Source organism: Montipora foliosa, chromosome 4 (genome assembly GCF_036669935.1).
Source record: "Montipora foliosa isolate CH-2021 chromosome 4, ASM3666993v2, whole genome shotgun sequence".
Lineage (NCBI taxonomy): Eukaryota > Metazoa > Cnidaria > Anthozoa > Scleractinia > Acroporidae > Montipora > Montipora foliosa.
Genome location: NC_090872.1, coordinates 5,696,032 through 5,710,169, shown reverse-complemented (window position 1 = coordinate 5,710,169; position 14,138 = coordinate 5,696,032). Strand labels below are relative to the sequence as shown.

At 39.7% G+C, this 14,138-nt stretch overlaps 1 protein-coding gene across 1 annotated transcript in view; it reads right to left on the bottom strand.

Moving 5' to 3' along the window:
* Positions 1 to 13,525, bottom strand: part of LOC137999624 (mucin-22-like) — a 35,255-nt gene extending 21,730 nt beyond the window's left edge. Inside the window, exons 1-2 of the mRNA XM_068845445.1 lie at positions 13,332 to 13,525; positions 2,179 to 2,353 (exon numbers count right to left, since the gene is read on the bottom strand). Of these exons, the coding sequence (XP_068701546.1) occupies positions 2,179 to 2,250 (72 nt within the window). The 5' untranslated portion in view covers positions 2,251 to 2,353; positions 13,332 to 13,525. The remainder of the gene's footprint in view (positions 1 to 2,178; positions 2,354 to 13,331) is intronic.
* Positions 13,526 to 14,138: the final 613 nt, after the last annotated feature.

Here is a 14,138-nt window from a genome sequence, read left to right as displayed (position 1 = left end):
CTAATAAAAAAATACTCTCATAAAATAGGTAGCACCATGACCAAACCAAGAAATAAACAAGGAAGCAAGAAAACGAAGGTTTGCGTGTCAGAATTTTTGTGGTGTACATTATGTCCTTTACAATGCTCACGTCTGTGTTAAGGAGTGGGCTATTTTAGGCAAATCTTCAATCTTTGTCTATTGTTGTGTTTATTTCTTTTATGCGTTTTTTTTTCTGATTTACTTATTCAGTTTTAGGTTCCTAAGGCAGCCTGACTCGTCGCCGATTCAGTAATTCATGTTGTCTTTGCAAACGAGCGACAACTTAGACGTGGAGAGCTTACTTTGTACCGACATCCAAACACCGTGCAAACTCGAGTGGTTGTTGTGGTTTATTCTGATTGATTCTGCGCACTGCAGCTATTTTTCTCACAGGTTACGGGCAGCGAACAAGTTTGGGCTTATACTTTTGAAAATACCGCTCTTGCGCTCCATACAACATAATTTTATTTCATAATTTTGCTTGTTCAGTCAAATTCTAAACACCGTGTGAAGGAAACGGCATAAAAATAACACTGATATCACTGCAAAATACAATCTCGTCGAAAATAGAAAAATTCCGCCCGGATCATTGAAAGCCCCTGGAGAATATCTGTTTTCTGTCTGTGAATGGAGTCGCGCCTTGCATAAATCTTGATAGGCATTTTCGGCCAGGCAGGCTGCGGTTTAATGGATGCGTGTTGAAATGCAGAGAAATTGATGTTCTAGTTTGAGAGGGGAAAGACGCACATATTTATTTTATACGGTAGCTCTCTTTTTCTGCGAGCTGTACTTAGCTTGACATTCTTGAGAAATTGAATTCGAGGAGGGAAAACTAAAATTTACAGTGAACATCTGTTGGAAGATTGGTGTCTTTTGTTAGCTTTAAAGTTTGAAGCATTTCAACTCCGAGTACAGTAATTTTCGATCTTTTTCTACTTTCTCTCAACCCAGAGCTGAAGAGGTTTTTATTTTGCTAATAAGAAAGTAGCGTTTGATCAAATTTGAAAAATGCATTTTGCACGATCTAAATAAATAGTTTTAGCCACGCCAAACAACGACATTTCCGGTGCAACAAATTTGCTTCGTGTGATTTTAGGGCATTCGTCTCTTATCAAGTCCGAAAAATGGGTAGAATTTCATGTTAGTTTCAATCTTGAATTCTATGTTGAACTTTCAGGAGACTGACATAAGCTTGTCATCAAAACTTTGTCGCCTAGTTTTTCAAGTAGGTGATGCGAATATACTTCATGATATCGACTCTTCACTCAGTCATGTTTTGACTCGAAAAATCGCAAAATGAGCAATAACGAAGGTTAAAATTTAAAGTCCTTCAGCTTTCCACAGAAAATTAGGGATTTAAGGAATGTCGTGCTGTTCCTTCTTGAGCGCGGCTGTCGAAGAGTAAAGTTCCCGGAATGAGTCTATATGTTTCGTCTCTTTCGAAAAGGAAATAAAGCGGCCTCTCTGTCCTCAGTTGTGTCTAACAATTTCTTACAAAACATTAAGGTGGAAAGATAAGATTTTCTACTCTTCGTGTTAAATAACCAGACCACATCGCACGGTTATCGTTTGCAATGCTCAAGTTATTCGTCGTTTTAGTAGTAGATGCTCTGAGGGATTTTGAAGTCGAAATATTTTAGGGATAAGTTTCTGGCCGGCATGCAGACAGTCACCACACGTGTATCAGTGTCACGGACCATTCTCAGATATCAATTGGAATTTCGCAGGTCTTGCTCTTCTCAAAAAGCAAAAAAACCTCTGCAAGAGTGTAAAATGGAGATTTAAATTTTTGTGGAGATTACCTCTACAAATTCAGCGCAACAAAAACGCTCCATTTTCACCTCAAGTTGCCGGCTTAGGCGCAGAGTTTTGATGCGTATCAAAACCTGTATCGGCTTAATAAAGTAGTATCGATTCTCATTGACTATCTCAAGGATTGATCTATAGCACATAATAACTGGTAATAAAATAGCATCTAAAGCTTCGGAAGAAAGAGCCGTCATTAATTTGATGCAGAGGTAAACCTGCTCTCTCGTCGGCAATAGCTAAGGAGTAACATCGCTTTCAAACGCGTGGCTGCTTGATCGATTCAAACTCGCGTGTTACAGCTGTTTCACGGGCGATGAAAACTGAGAAAAAACGTTGACAAAAACTCACCGCTTCCAATATTAGTAGCAGGAGCAAAATGCCTTTCCAAATTCCTCTCTTGAGAAGTAGACATGCTGCCATGATAGTCGCTTGAACACTGGAGACCAATAACCTTCAAACTCGAGGCGATTCCGATGGATGGCCAGCCCGTCTCGATTTCTCACCCTGCGTTAACGAGCAAATCCTACGGATATGGACAGATGTAAGTTAATGTGTCACTGCGCAAACAACTCCCCGCCGCTCAACGGAAGTTAACGTGAGCTGCGCCCTTGCATTGGCTGGGCGACTGACCGCAAAAAGACCTATTGTGTCTCACACTTAAACCATACGGGCCAGGTCGGTCTATTTTTCCAAGGAAACAACTTTGTGGTGTTTTCAAACATGTAACGGAAGCTCGCGCCCTTTACTTACGTCTGTTTTATCCAAGCTGCCACGGCAAAGCCAAGGACGAAGTATCTTTTCCAGACAAAACACTGTAATAGGCACGCAAGAATACCGAAACGTTGAACATTTAGACGATAGGGGAATCCGAGATTTCCAGCCCGATATGTGGACCCAGAGATTATGCTCTACATTGATAAAAAACACTTCTTGATAAATAGATGACGTAAGGTCAAGAGAACGTTCGTGTGCTGATCGATCGTTTCCGCTGCTGCTACATAAGCCGGTCTGGCTGCTATAAACATGATTTAGAGGATATTTTTCTTAAATTAAGCTACTTTCAAAAATGCCGTACCACCCTCACATCCACTAAGTAGCCATTCGCAATTCGGTGTTTGTTTTTCGTACGTCATTGTCTGGTAAAATACTGTAACCTCAGTTTTCGACGGTCAGCAATCAAAGTTCAATCCCTCTGTACACAAAACCCGATCGGGCCCTCTGTGATTCTGTTATGTTCAATAACAAAGTTTTAGTTTTAGAGTCGCCTACAGATCTTTCCTTCAGACTTTCGGTTTTAAAATCTATGAAAATAGAAAGCACTCAAAGAAGAAAATACCTGAGATGGAGAGAACAAAACAAAATTGGTTGAAACAAATCATTTGGTTACATTAAATTTGTTCTTCTTTTACGGTAATCCAGTACAAATAAATGCCATTTATTCCTTACGTTGCTTGGCGTGGAAAGGTTTCCAAACCGCAAAAAACTAATCTGTTTTGCCTTGATAACTCGTAAACATTCCTCGTCTGGGCGTTGAAGGGTGCAGAGATAATTTGTTAGATGTTGAGCGAAAATTAGCCACAAGTAGTCCTTGGTGGCCTTCGCGGAACAACAATACTTCGTCCATTGCTGTTATTACAATGTGCTTCGCTAATCACCGCTTTGTTTAGATAGTAGTACGTTACAGTTAAAGTAATAAGCGTCAATTCTGTTGAATATTAATGACGCAAACGTCTTGTGTGGCTGCAAAGCGTCGATAGCGCTCTCGCCATGATATTTATTACCAGAGAACTCGACCGGCTTCGTGAGTTCAGTGAACATCACTGTTTATGGCGTTGTTAGGATTTGCGGACAAAATATGGCGATATATTATTTGCTTTTAGCAATGGAATGTTTATAGCGGATAGATTATCCAATTCTTTATCCAGACCCATTTGCACAGCCTCAATGAATGTGTAGTCGCTTATCCCAATATTCATGATCCGTTGACCTCTCCCTTTACAAGGGATTGTTAAGTGAGCTATCTTTTGCTTCGTTGTCGTCTCAAACGCACGGTTAGTAAAAGCGACAAATCGGTATTTGTCTTTCAGATTTCCCACATTCTTTTCCTATACCTATTTAGGAATCGTGTTTTCCAATGCTCTTTCGCGTTAATAATATTATTGTTAATTTTGACAGTCTCTTTTTTCGACGCGTACCTTGTGATGACCCACGTGCGAAATGGTACTAAAAAAGCACCGCTTTTGGTTGTTTCCGGCATCGTTTTGTCAAGGTTATATGCTCGTTTTTCGTGCTCAAAACCTGAGAAAGTAACTTCGCAGTTGATCGTTAAGAACTGAGTGGGGCTCTACTTTACTTCATGTCATGCTGATAGCCTGATAGGTCGCCTTTGCCGAGAACGAACTTGAACTCACTTGATCCGATCGAATCTGATTAAAGCCACCCCCTTCTTCTCTGCTCTTTTAATTAATGCCATCAATATTTATATCTTCGATAACCCATTAGATAGTGAAAAAAAAAAAGTTGAGGTCGGATCAGGTAAAACAGATCGATGAGCGACACTTCACGGATACTCATTTAAACAACGACTCTCATTACTGAAATATCTTGCATTCCAGAGCCACATAATAAATACTTTGGCAGCTCTCTGTCTTCCACTGTGTTGAACATAGTATCCTAACGGCGTCTTTCACGAAGTGACCTGTCATCGAATGCCTATAGCCCTGGCCAGACGATGTAGTTCATTTTAATTTATTTTTTAAAAATGTAAGGCAAGTTTCTTTGCATGCTCAGTCTCTTTGGGGACCTGAGCTGTGTGGCTGTTTTTTCGGTTTGCGCTGGGAGCGATTGCATTAAAACCCCGCGAGTAAGAACCTTCCATTTTGAAATTTAGCCCAACCGGTTTTTACATAAATGGTAATTAAGAGAAACTTAGGCTATTTAGGTTCTTCAATAGGTTCTTATTTTCAGTAGGAAAAAATTACGTTGTCGATGCAGAATTAAGCGATATTTGGCCTTCGCCCCCTATGCAGCAGCCAGATTTTCCCTATCCCTTATATAAAATTTGAATAAAATTTAAATGCAAAATTAAAACACTCGCATAAAAATGACTATAATAAGTAAAATCAAGAGATAACATGAATCTTCAGAACATCACCATGCATGTACATTTACTTTTAAAATTCCTCGCCCAATTACAATTTAAACTGAACAGATTAAAATGTTGTCCCGTTGGTAACAATAAATGAAAGTTCGGAACTCGCGGACGAATGATACCATAATATTCTGTTAATGTGCACATCATCTGCTCTAACCTAAAGTAATGCTCCTCTTACATGAAGACGACGTGTGTAGTGAACTCTAAATGCCAATTGATCTTATTTGCCAAAGTGCACACCGTTTTTAGATTTTGGAAAATAAGAACTTGTTTCAACTTTTAGGGTCAACAGGTTCTTGTTTACACGGGGTCTAACTGACAAATTTTAGGCTAACAGGTTCGTAAAAAATAGGTTCTTCAGTACTCGCGGGGTTTTACTGCACTTGATGAAGCGCCTTACATCGAAAGGGAGGAAAAACAATTTTCGCTGAGATCTTTCTCATCGTCTTCCGAAAATTCTCAAGTTATCAGTATCATCAGTTTTTCCATTAAGCAATCGGCCAAACGAGCATGCAACCGTCAAAAATGGTCTCAACTGTCTTTGCTCTGTGGGATTGAAAGACTGCTCCTATTTCGCACCTCTTGTTATTATTTGTCCTTTTCGTAAATTTTAGGCTCAGTTTACATAGAATTCAGTCTCGGTTTCAACACTGTATTGTAACAATTATTTCTTGTACTCTTATTCTATATGAAGTCGAGAGAGTCAGTCTACTCCATTGATGCTATCAACACGAAAATGACTCACAGGAAATTGTCTTCTACGTATACCACTTGGTAGAACTGTGGTAAAGTTTGCAAGCATTCCTCGACAACGAAGTGTTCGCGATTCCTGGTTTCTTGCATTGTCGGAGTTATAGTGCCGTATTTATACATGTTCGATCAATTTTTACTGCTTCAAATTGTTTCCAGGAATCGTAGTTGTTTGGCCTTTATTATCGCTATACAACCATACTGGAGATGTTTCCTGCACAAAACTTTTAAGGGTCTTTCTAAGGCACCTGAGTCTAATGTCTTTTTACAGTATCTTGCTTTAATACTTCATGAAAAAATCCAAAGTAATTACTTTGGCCAATCAAAAAGGGCGGAGACAATCCAGTAAACCAATCAAAACTCGAAGTAATTATACGTAGTCGACACAAAGCGCGGGAAAATGTGCACGCGCCGAGCAACGATTGGTTTGGTTTCGCTTCTGATTGGTTGGAAAAATGGCGCGAGAATTTTGAACAATCACTGACTGAAGCAAATGCAAAACCAAAGCAATTTGCTAATTCCTTTCGACACTCGATTGAAAACCGCCCTAAACTATCATATCATTGCAATGGTACGAATGGTAGTTACTTATCAGGAGCCATTATTTTATGGGCTCCTCAAGTGATCTATTTCCCACGATCTTGCTTTTAGATTCTAATCATTTGTTCGCACAAGACACCCGGTTTTACGTTTGTTTAATCGGTTCTCGTGTCTGTTTACACTTGCTGTGATTGGTTGATATCGGTTGCGCAGGTCTGGTTTAAATTTTGCGAATATCTTTGGAAATCATTGTACACACACAGAGTGAAATCCTTGGCCAAAAGAAAACACTGAAGAAAGAAAGAAAGCCTTAAAAGGGGTCACCGCCTAAAGTTGGCGTTTGACCAATGCCGGAGTGTCATTTGCTGTCAACGACTCTATTGCACTTTTGAATAGGTTCCATCTTCGCTAATCCCGGGTCATGAAAAATCAATCGGCCCTTTGATCCAAAGCTCTCGTGGCGCTTGATTGCCGGCGCCACTCTGAGAATCGGGGGAATATAAGCTATAAGCTACTCATTGCAGACGTCACAACGTTTCTCCGATTTCTTCTTCTTCTTCTTCTTCTTCTTCTTCTTCTTCTTCTTCTTCTTCTTCTTCTTCCATATTACTTGGCTCGATCTATGAAGATGATTCTTCCATGTGGTCAGGGTTTCCAAAAGACATTAACATTTCCATAAAACATTCTTTTAAAAAAAGATGACATTTTTCGGTTTTAAAAGTGATTATTAAATTTTCAATCTCGGATAATGCATTTCGCGTGCTCTACTTGGTTCACTCAATCTCGTTTACCATGTCATATACCTTAGTTTGACCATATATGGTAAATGATTGCGCTAAGCTAAATTGTTTTTCGCCGAAAAGCGAAATTTCTCTCTGAATAAAGCCAGAAAAGAAAAGAAACTTTTTTTGTGGAAAGTTTGGATCAATTCCGACGTTTAGAAGTACGCGAAAAGGCAAGAAATGTTTTTGTGATGAGCATACATCTGTCTGACCTCAAGGTGTATTACACATTATTGCATCTTCATCTAGTTTTTTCGATGTCGCTCGGATTTTCTCACCTTGAGACTGCTTTTGACCTGTGCGGTATATATGTTGCCGGTAAAAGCCGTTCTCAGGTTGAATCCCTTTTTACCTAGGTTAAATTGGTGATTCTCATTTTACTGTACGGTTGAATGCGCACTCAGATGAAATGAAGAAACTTTTTTTGAAGCCTAAATTAAGTCTAGAGAAAAATTAGGGTCAGGTGAGGATAAGTTTTAGTTATTATACAAAGATATCGATTGACTTATTATACAAAAGTAAATAATCATAAAAGAACTGTGTTGGGTTAAGTATATTCGTCGTTGTAGTGTTATAGCGAAGACCGGCACAGGACTATAGATCTGGAGGGTCGAGATCGGGTGCCGGTGAGTGCATAATACCGGTTCTTTGTTCCCTTACTGTGTTGTAATGTTGAGACTGAATGGATAAGTGTATGAATACAGAAACCGATGAGATGATACGCAACATTCAGAAGATGTGTTGAGATGCGTAAGACAGAGCTTGAGGGAAAATCCTTTTGGGGGGAATGCATTACTGCTTTAAACCAAGTAGAGGGCATATCCAACCTTGGTAAAATGAGGATCACCAATTTAACCTAGATTAAATTTTGACCGACAACATATACATCCATCACTATCATACCATTAATCACGATTTGAATCAAACGTTAATGATCACAAAAACAGTCTGGCATGGGTGACTTAAATCTCATGTTAGGTCAATTCAATATCCGTGAAAACATTTGGAGTATTTCAGCACGTAGTGTTCAATGAGACAGCTTCCAACAACTTGTTTATCAACGGCTCTCCTGAATCACTGTCCTTAATATAAGGATTGAGCTCTCCTAAGGAGGTGTCGATGGAACCTAACCTCTGCTGGGAGTCTAAATAGACACGTTTTAGTTTCGTTTGATTACCCTTTCAACTGAACGCCAATGCCTTTTGCATGTCCAAACAAAATACCTCTTCTCAATAATCGCCAAATTAACAGTAGAGCCGCTTCAGTTCCGTCCAATGTAATGGTTCTACTCAACTTAATGCCGATGATTTCCGTTTTATGTATCGCTGTTTGTTTTGTGAATACCAGTTTCAAGTTTTATAAATACGAACGGGGCGAGATTTCCCCACAGAAATTGTGAGATTGTCAGACTGTAAAGAGATGAAATGACTTAAAGCGAGCGTAAAAATACATTGTCAAATATAGAAATGAAGATCATTAAATTATCAAAATACTATGGAATCGTGGAAAATATAGTTGTCGTAATTTCGTTAGTAATGCAGTTCATGATTGACAAGATCACTCATGGTGGCCTAAAAAGTTTAATTAATTGATGACCAATGAATCTTTAATTTGTTTAGTCTTTTCCGGAACATGCCAAATTTGAAACGGGTAATATGATTCAGTGTTAAGTATTGTTGATTGTATTTAGTAGCAAAGTTTTCAAAGAAAAATTTTAAATTTTCATCAACTCCTCTTAGCTTTCTAGATCAAAATACAATACATAAAACTATTTCATCTTGTATGCGGGCGTCCTCAAGCTAGAATGGAAAAAAAAAACCTTCCCCAAAGTGCTCAGGCAATGGCAAATCTAGGAGGCCTGAATTAAAGAGATTGGACGCACTCTTCAACCCTAAGACGGCTTAAATTACCGAAAAACTCAGAAGTTAGCATTTTACTTTAATCAGAGTTAACTCTGCTTAAGTTGAGTTGAGTGCTGAGTTGAGTTGAGTTTCCGAAAATACCTTGCGTTGTTTCACAATCGAATCCCAGTTTCTTTAATAAATAATGCCAACAGTTTTGTGTGGAGCATTCAAACCAAGAACAAACGCCTTTCAAGGGATGCCGATGAAAATTGGGGCCGGGTGGAACCAGATGACAGCTTCCCCCTTCAATTCGTTCTGCCCGCTTTTAACCACAAAAAGCCGAGATCAGAAAGTGTCTTACGTCGGAGACGATCAATGATGAGTCGCTCTTTTGTTTCTTGTAATAGCGGCAATCAAGAGTGTTTACTCCAATTCCGGGTGTAATCGCAGACTTTGTAATCGTGCGTAATTAGCTCATATAGCCAATCACGAACTTGCGAAGCATCACATGGTCCGCTTCAATGGGATCTTCTCTGGCATATGATTAGTCTTCATAGTAAGTTAGCTTGCGAAGAAAAGGATTCTTGTATACGTATGGGTTTTAGTAAACACGTAAGACACAAGAGATTTTTCGGTATTAACCTGAAGATAGTAACCAATATATAGTTAGTCGGATTAGATTAGTCCTTGAAAGAATCGGCTTGGAAATGATTACGCCAGGGGGTCCGACGGAAATCACACAACGTGAAGACTGTGTTGCACATCTTCAAACGGCCCGCGGAGTACCTCATAATTGGGTTTCGTTATGTGATTAAGTACTTATAATTGTAACTGTTTTTCTTAAAACTAAAATTGAAGCGCTCTATTGTCGTATACACAAGATTTACTCACTATAGCTTCCTTCCTACACATCGCCACAAAAAATCTTTGTTCTTTGCATTGGTAATTTTCCGTGCCTAAAGGAAGTTGATGTAGAATGGGCGAGACAATATCGACCTTTAGCCCTGAGAGCGGAAGGTCAGCGAATTTCTTAACTCTTTCCTCTGGCTTCCCCCCACACATCGTGGAAATTCGTGATTAACCTCGAAGTCAAATCTGGATGCCCATTTTCCATGAATTCGTATTTTTCTTCCGAATTCGCTAAGGAAAATGTGCGACCTGTGTATTACGCCTTTGTTTGGGGTCGTAATTTATTAATGATGTCGTTCAGTGCGATTTTCAACGTGTTCGGTATCACATCGTCGTAGTTCCAGTACCTTAAGAATGTGGTCGACGAAGACCAGACTCTAGTTGGGAGTAATTGCAAAATACCGCGTCAGTATTGTGTTTTGCAGTGTGATTGTTTGAAGAACGAGGCATGTAACAATACATGGCAATCATATACAAATTAATGGCCGGGTATCCTACAGTTTCGAAAAGTGGATTGATCTATCCACTGGACAAACATAGGCGTACGAGCCGGGGGGGCGGGGCGGCAGCCCCCCCAGTCTCAGAAATTTTCGGGCAAAACGCTCAAAATTCGGGCAATAAAGAAACGATAAAAGATGGAATTAAAAAATATATAAATAAGGCAAATATATAAAAAAGAGCACTTGAAAGTATAAAAATATTACTTCTGTAAGTTAAAAGATATTAAAGTCCTTGTTTTGAAATAAGTCCTTGCGGTTGATCTTAAAACATTTGAATTGCTCGGCTGCTGATCTGTTGATCGCTGACATTTGCTGCAGTTCTCGCCAAACTTTCGCGCCATTTTCAAGGCGGCGCGAGAGATCAAAGATGAAAGAAACTTTTAGTTCGAAGTTTCTTCGTGGTCTGTACCATCGACTCTTTGGGGGACGCCGGCATTCGAAACTTTTCCAGATCAAAGGGACTTTTAAGGTGAGTTCACGCAGCCTTCGAGGCTTCAGGTAAATATTTAATTTAGCGTTAGCAATTTATTTTGCATAAAATTTATGTGAGGTTCTAAAAACTCTTTGTTTCGAATACGTACAGTTTTATGACTTTTAAGGATTGTAAACGAATGTTTAGGGAGAAAAAAACGGATTTCAACAATCAAACATTCGGGCACTGTGTAATTTTTTCGGGCAAAAAGGACACCGCCCACCCAGGTCGTATCGTGCCCGTACGCCGGTATGGACAAATAACGATTGAGTTTAATGGTGCTTATCCGTTTGATAGTGATTCATCTGGTGCAGCGCGCTTCTCGTCTTTGAACAATCCAATTCAGTTCGGATTATGCGTATTAAAGGGGATGTGTCAAGAAATTAGGCCAAATTCAGCGCCTACAACGAACTGCCATCTCAAGTGAAACGTAAAAATAATTACATAAAAATTGAGGAAAGGTTTGAATACTGAAAACAGCAAATGCAAAAGGAGACAGGGATGAACAAAATTAAAATAGAATGCAATCGGGGTTTTTGAAATCTGTTCAGCTTTAAAGGCGCTGTTACACTGTGCAATTTTTGGCGCAACTTGTCTCGCAAAACCTGATTGCGACACAAATTGCACGAATCATTACCCAATGTAACATACCTTGCAACGACCAAAAACGTTGCTAGACTAGTTGCAGGACCATTCCGGAAAGAAGAATTGAGTTCTAGTTTCCACAACGGTTGCAACGAGACCGGGTTTCTGGGATTCCGGGGTGTCTCGCAACGTGTTTGGCCCGCGTTGCAAGGTATGTTACATTGGGCAATGTTTCGTCCAACGTGTCTCCCCATGGCGTTGTGAGACAACTTGCACGAAAAATTGCACAATGTAAAGACAGCGCCTTAACAGTTTTTCAAAGGTTAGCTCTGATGTTGGCAAATTAAATTTGGTATGCTCGACAGACATTTTTTTGTCGCGAAGCTTTGATTTGATTTGAACTCATTTGCATAACGACTAGGGGAGGGGGGGGGGGGAATAACTGGTAAAATTACTCAAAATCAACTGCACTGCAGTGAGTGACACCAGGGGCTCCGTTTCTCTAAAGTTCCGAAAACTTTTCGGGCCCGAAAAGCTATGTGTGAAACTGTGAACCGCTTGTTTTGGAAATCCGATCTTTTAGCATGTTTTCAAGGTAACAAAAGGACAAATCACTGTGAAGTTTGACTACTTAAACCCTGTCCGTTCTTGAGCTACAGAGGGAAATGTGACACCTGAAAACGGTCCGTAAAGTTTCGGGAATTTCGAGAAACAGGACCCAGTTCTTCCAAGTGCGCAGACTCAGATAGAAGCCTCGAATTCGTGATCGACGTCCTGCTCACCCACAGTGCGTTGGTAATTCTATTCCAACAGTGCGAGAAAAGTGCAAAAAAAAAAAAAACAAACAAACAAACAAACAAAATGATCATGTAAAGGATATAGCGACTTTTTATAAAGGAGTGAGACAATTATCAATTATTGGATAAGGCATTAGCGAGGATTGTAAAAACTGATAACTCAGACATTGCAATATCATGCGAAAGAGGAATCTAACGATTGATTATATCTTGTTCACCAACACAAGTGCTTATCAAGAGAAAGAGGCTATCGTAATTTTCCCTGCCATTGATCTGCTTGGCACAACACTCTCTGAATACTTGACGTAAAGGATGCACGTGCTTCGCACGTGTTATTTAACATGCTTACGCATAATCAATTTAATCCGGTTCTCCGCTTTCTCACGGAGAGTACAGTGATGAACAACTCTACGCTTGATCAATGCATCTTTCTTCTATCAACTCGATTCGCTTGGATTACGTCAAGTTTGAAATTGTTTCTTTAAGGTAAAAATTGATGACTCAGCTTTATTTGAAATCCAAATATCGGTAACAATCTGGCCCTGGTTGCTCGAGGCATGATTACAGCTAACCGGCAATAAATACCATGGAAACCTGTAGGTTTCGAGACCTCTTTTAACCAACAGTTAGTGCTCACCAGGCTTCAAGCAACCCGCCCCTCATCTCTTCACATTTTGAATTTTAACTAACATTCCACAGCTTTTAGCGACATTTGATCATTTGACTTATAGTTTATGTGTTGACATAGAAGACTTACATTCAGAAAAGGTTTTAAAGTCTTCTTTAGACACATCACCAGTATGTTCTAGATTCCTACTTTTCGTTAAACTCGAAATGTAGAATTAATAGTTCGTCATCAATAATTTCATATAATACCTTATATATGCACAACGTCTGTTAAATCCATGGTGAAGAAAGATGTAGCACACGAATTTTCAAACGAAATTTTTATGCAAACTGGAGGTGGTGACTGTTAGTTTAGCCAGTTAAACTCAGCCTTCAAAGAATTATTGTTGTTCTTGCTGGTTTGCTACAATACTATTGTTGTTGTCAAATCAACGGAGATCACAATGTTCTTTTTTACTGAAACGGCATTGACTCCCATTTGCCTAACAAATCCTTGCAGATCCACTAGAAATTAAAATTAAACAGAATTATTTTATCTCACCTGCAGACGAATCCGCGTAGCTCTGGTTTTTATAATGAGAGACAGAGAAAAACATGCCTTGCTTCTTCTGTGGGAACACGATATGCTACTCAATTCAAAGAGACATTCCAACCCTCCTGTAGACAGATCAATGTATTCTGTCGGAGTTTAAAAAGTGCCCTTTGTGTCGATTGTACGGAAATGCTTGTCGCCACTTGTCGCTGAGCGAACTCTTTGTTTGAGCTTTGGTTGTGAAAACATCATTCGTGACTTATGACAGTGATGGATTTGTAACTGAGAAAATCCTTCCTTCTCAGGAAAAGAAATCGCTACGTTGGTCACGGGACGAGTTGACCTGCCTCCCTTGAACATCCGTACATTACGCATGCTCCTTTCTTTCCCCTCCTCCTTTGAGTCCCCCCTCACCCACCCCCTTAATCCCATACACACACAGGCGAGCTCAACCATTCATTGCACGGGGGGTGGAATCCCCGGGGGTACTCCCTTATATGGGCTATATCGGTATGTGTGGCCTCAAAAGGTTCACCACTCTGGTCGGAAATGGAGTATGGTTTGCTTAAGTCTTGAATTGGGTATGTTTTTTTTAGTTTTTATAGGAAACTACTTTCTTCATAATTAGGCGGCGATAAGTCCATCAATAAAAGCCTTTCTCAAATTGTTGAGCCAGCCGTGTAACAGTTGAAAAAAGGGTATCAAATTTTGGTCAGGTCTGAAATAGGGTCGGGAAAATCGTAGATTTCGCTATGAAATGGGGTAAGGGTTTCAGGGGGAAGCCCCAGCCCCCGGGGGTGGAATACTCCGTTATAT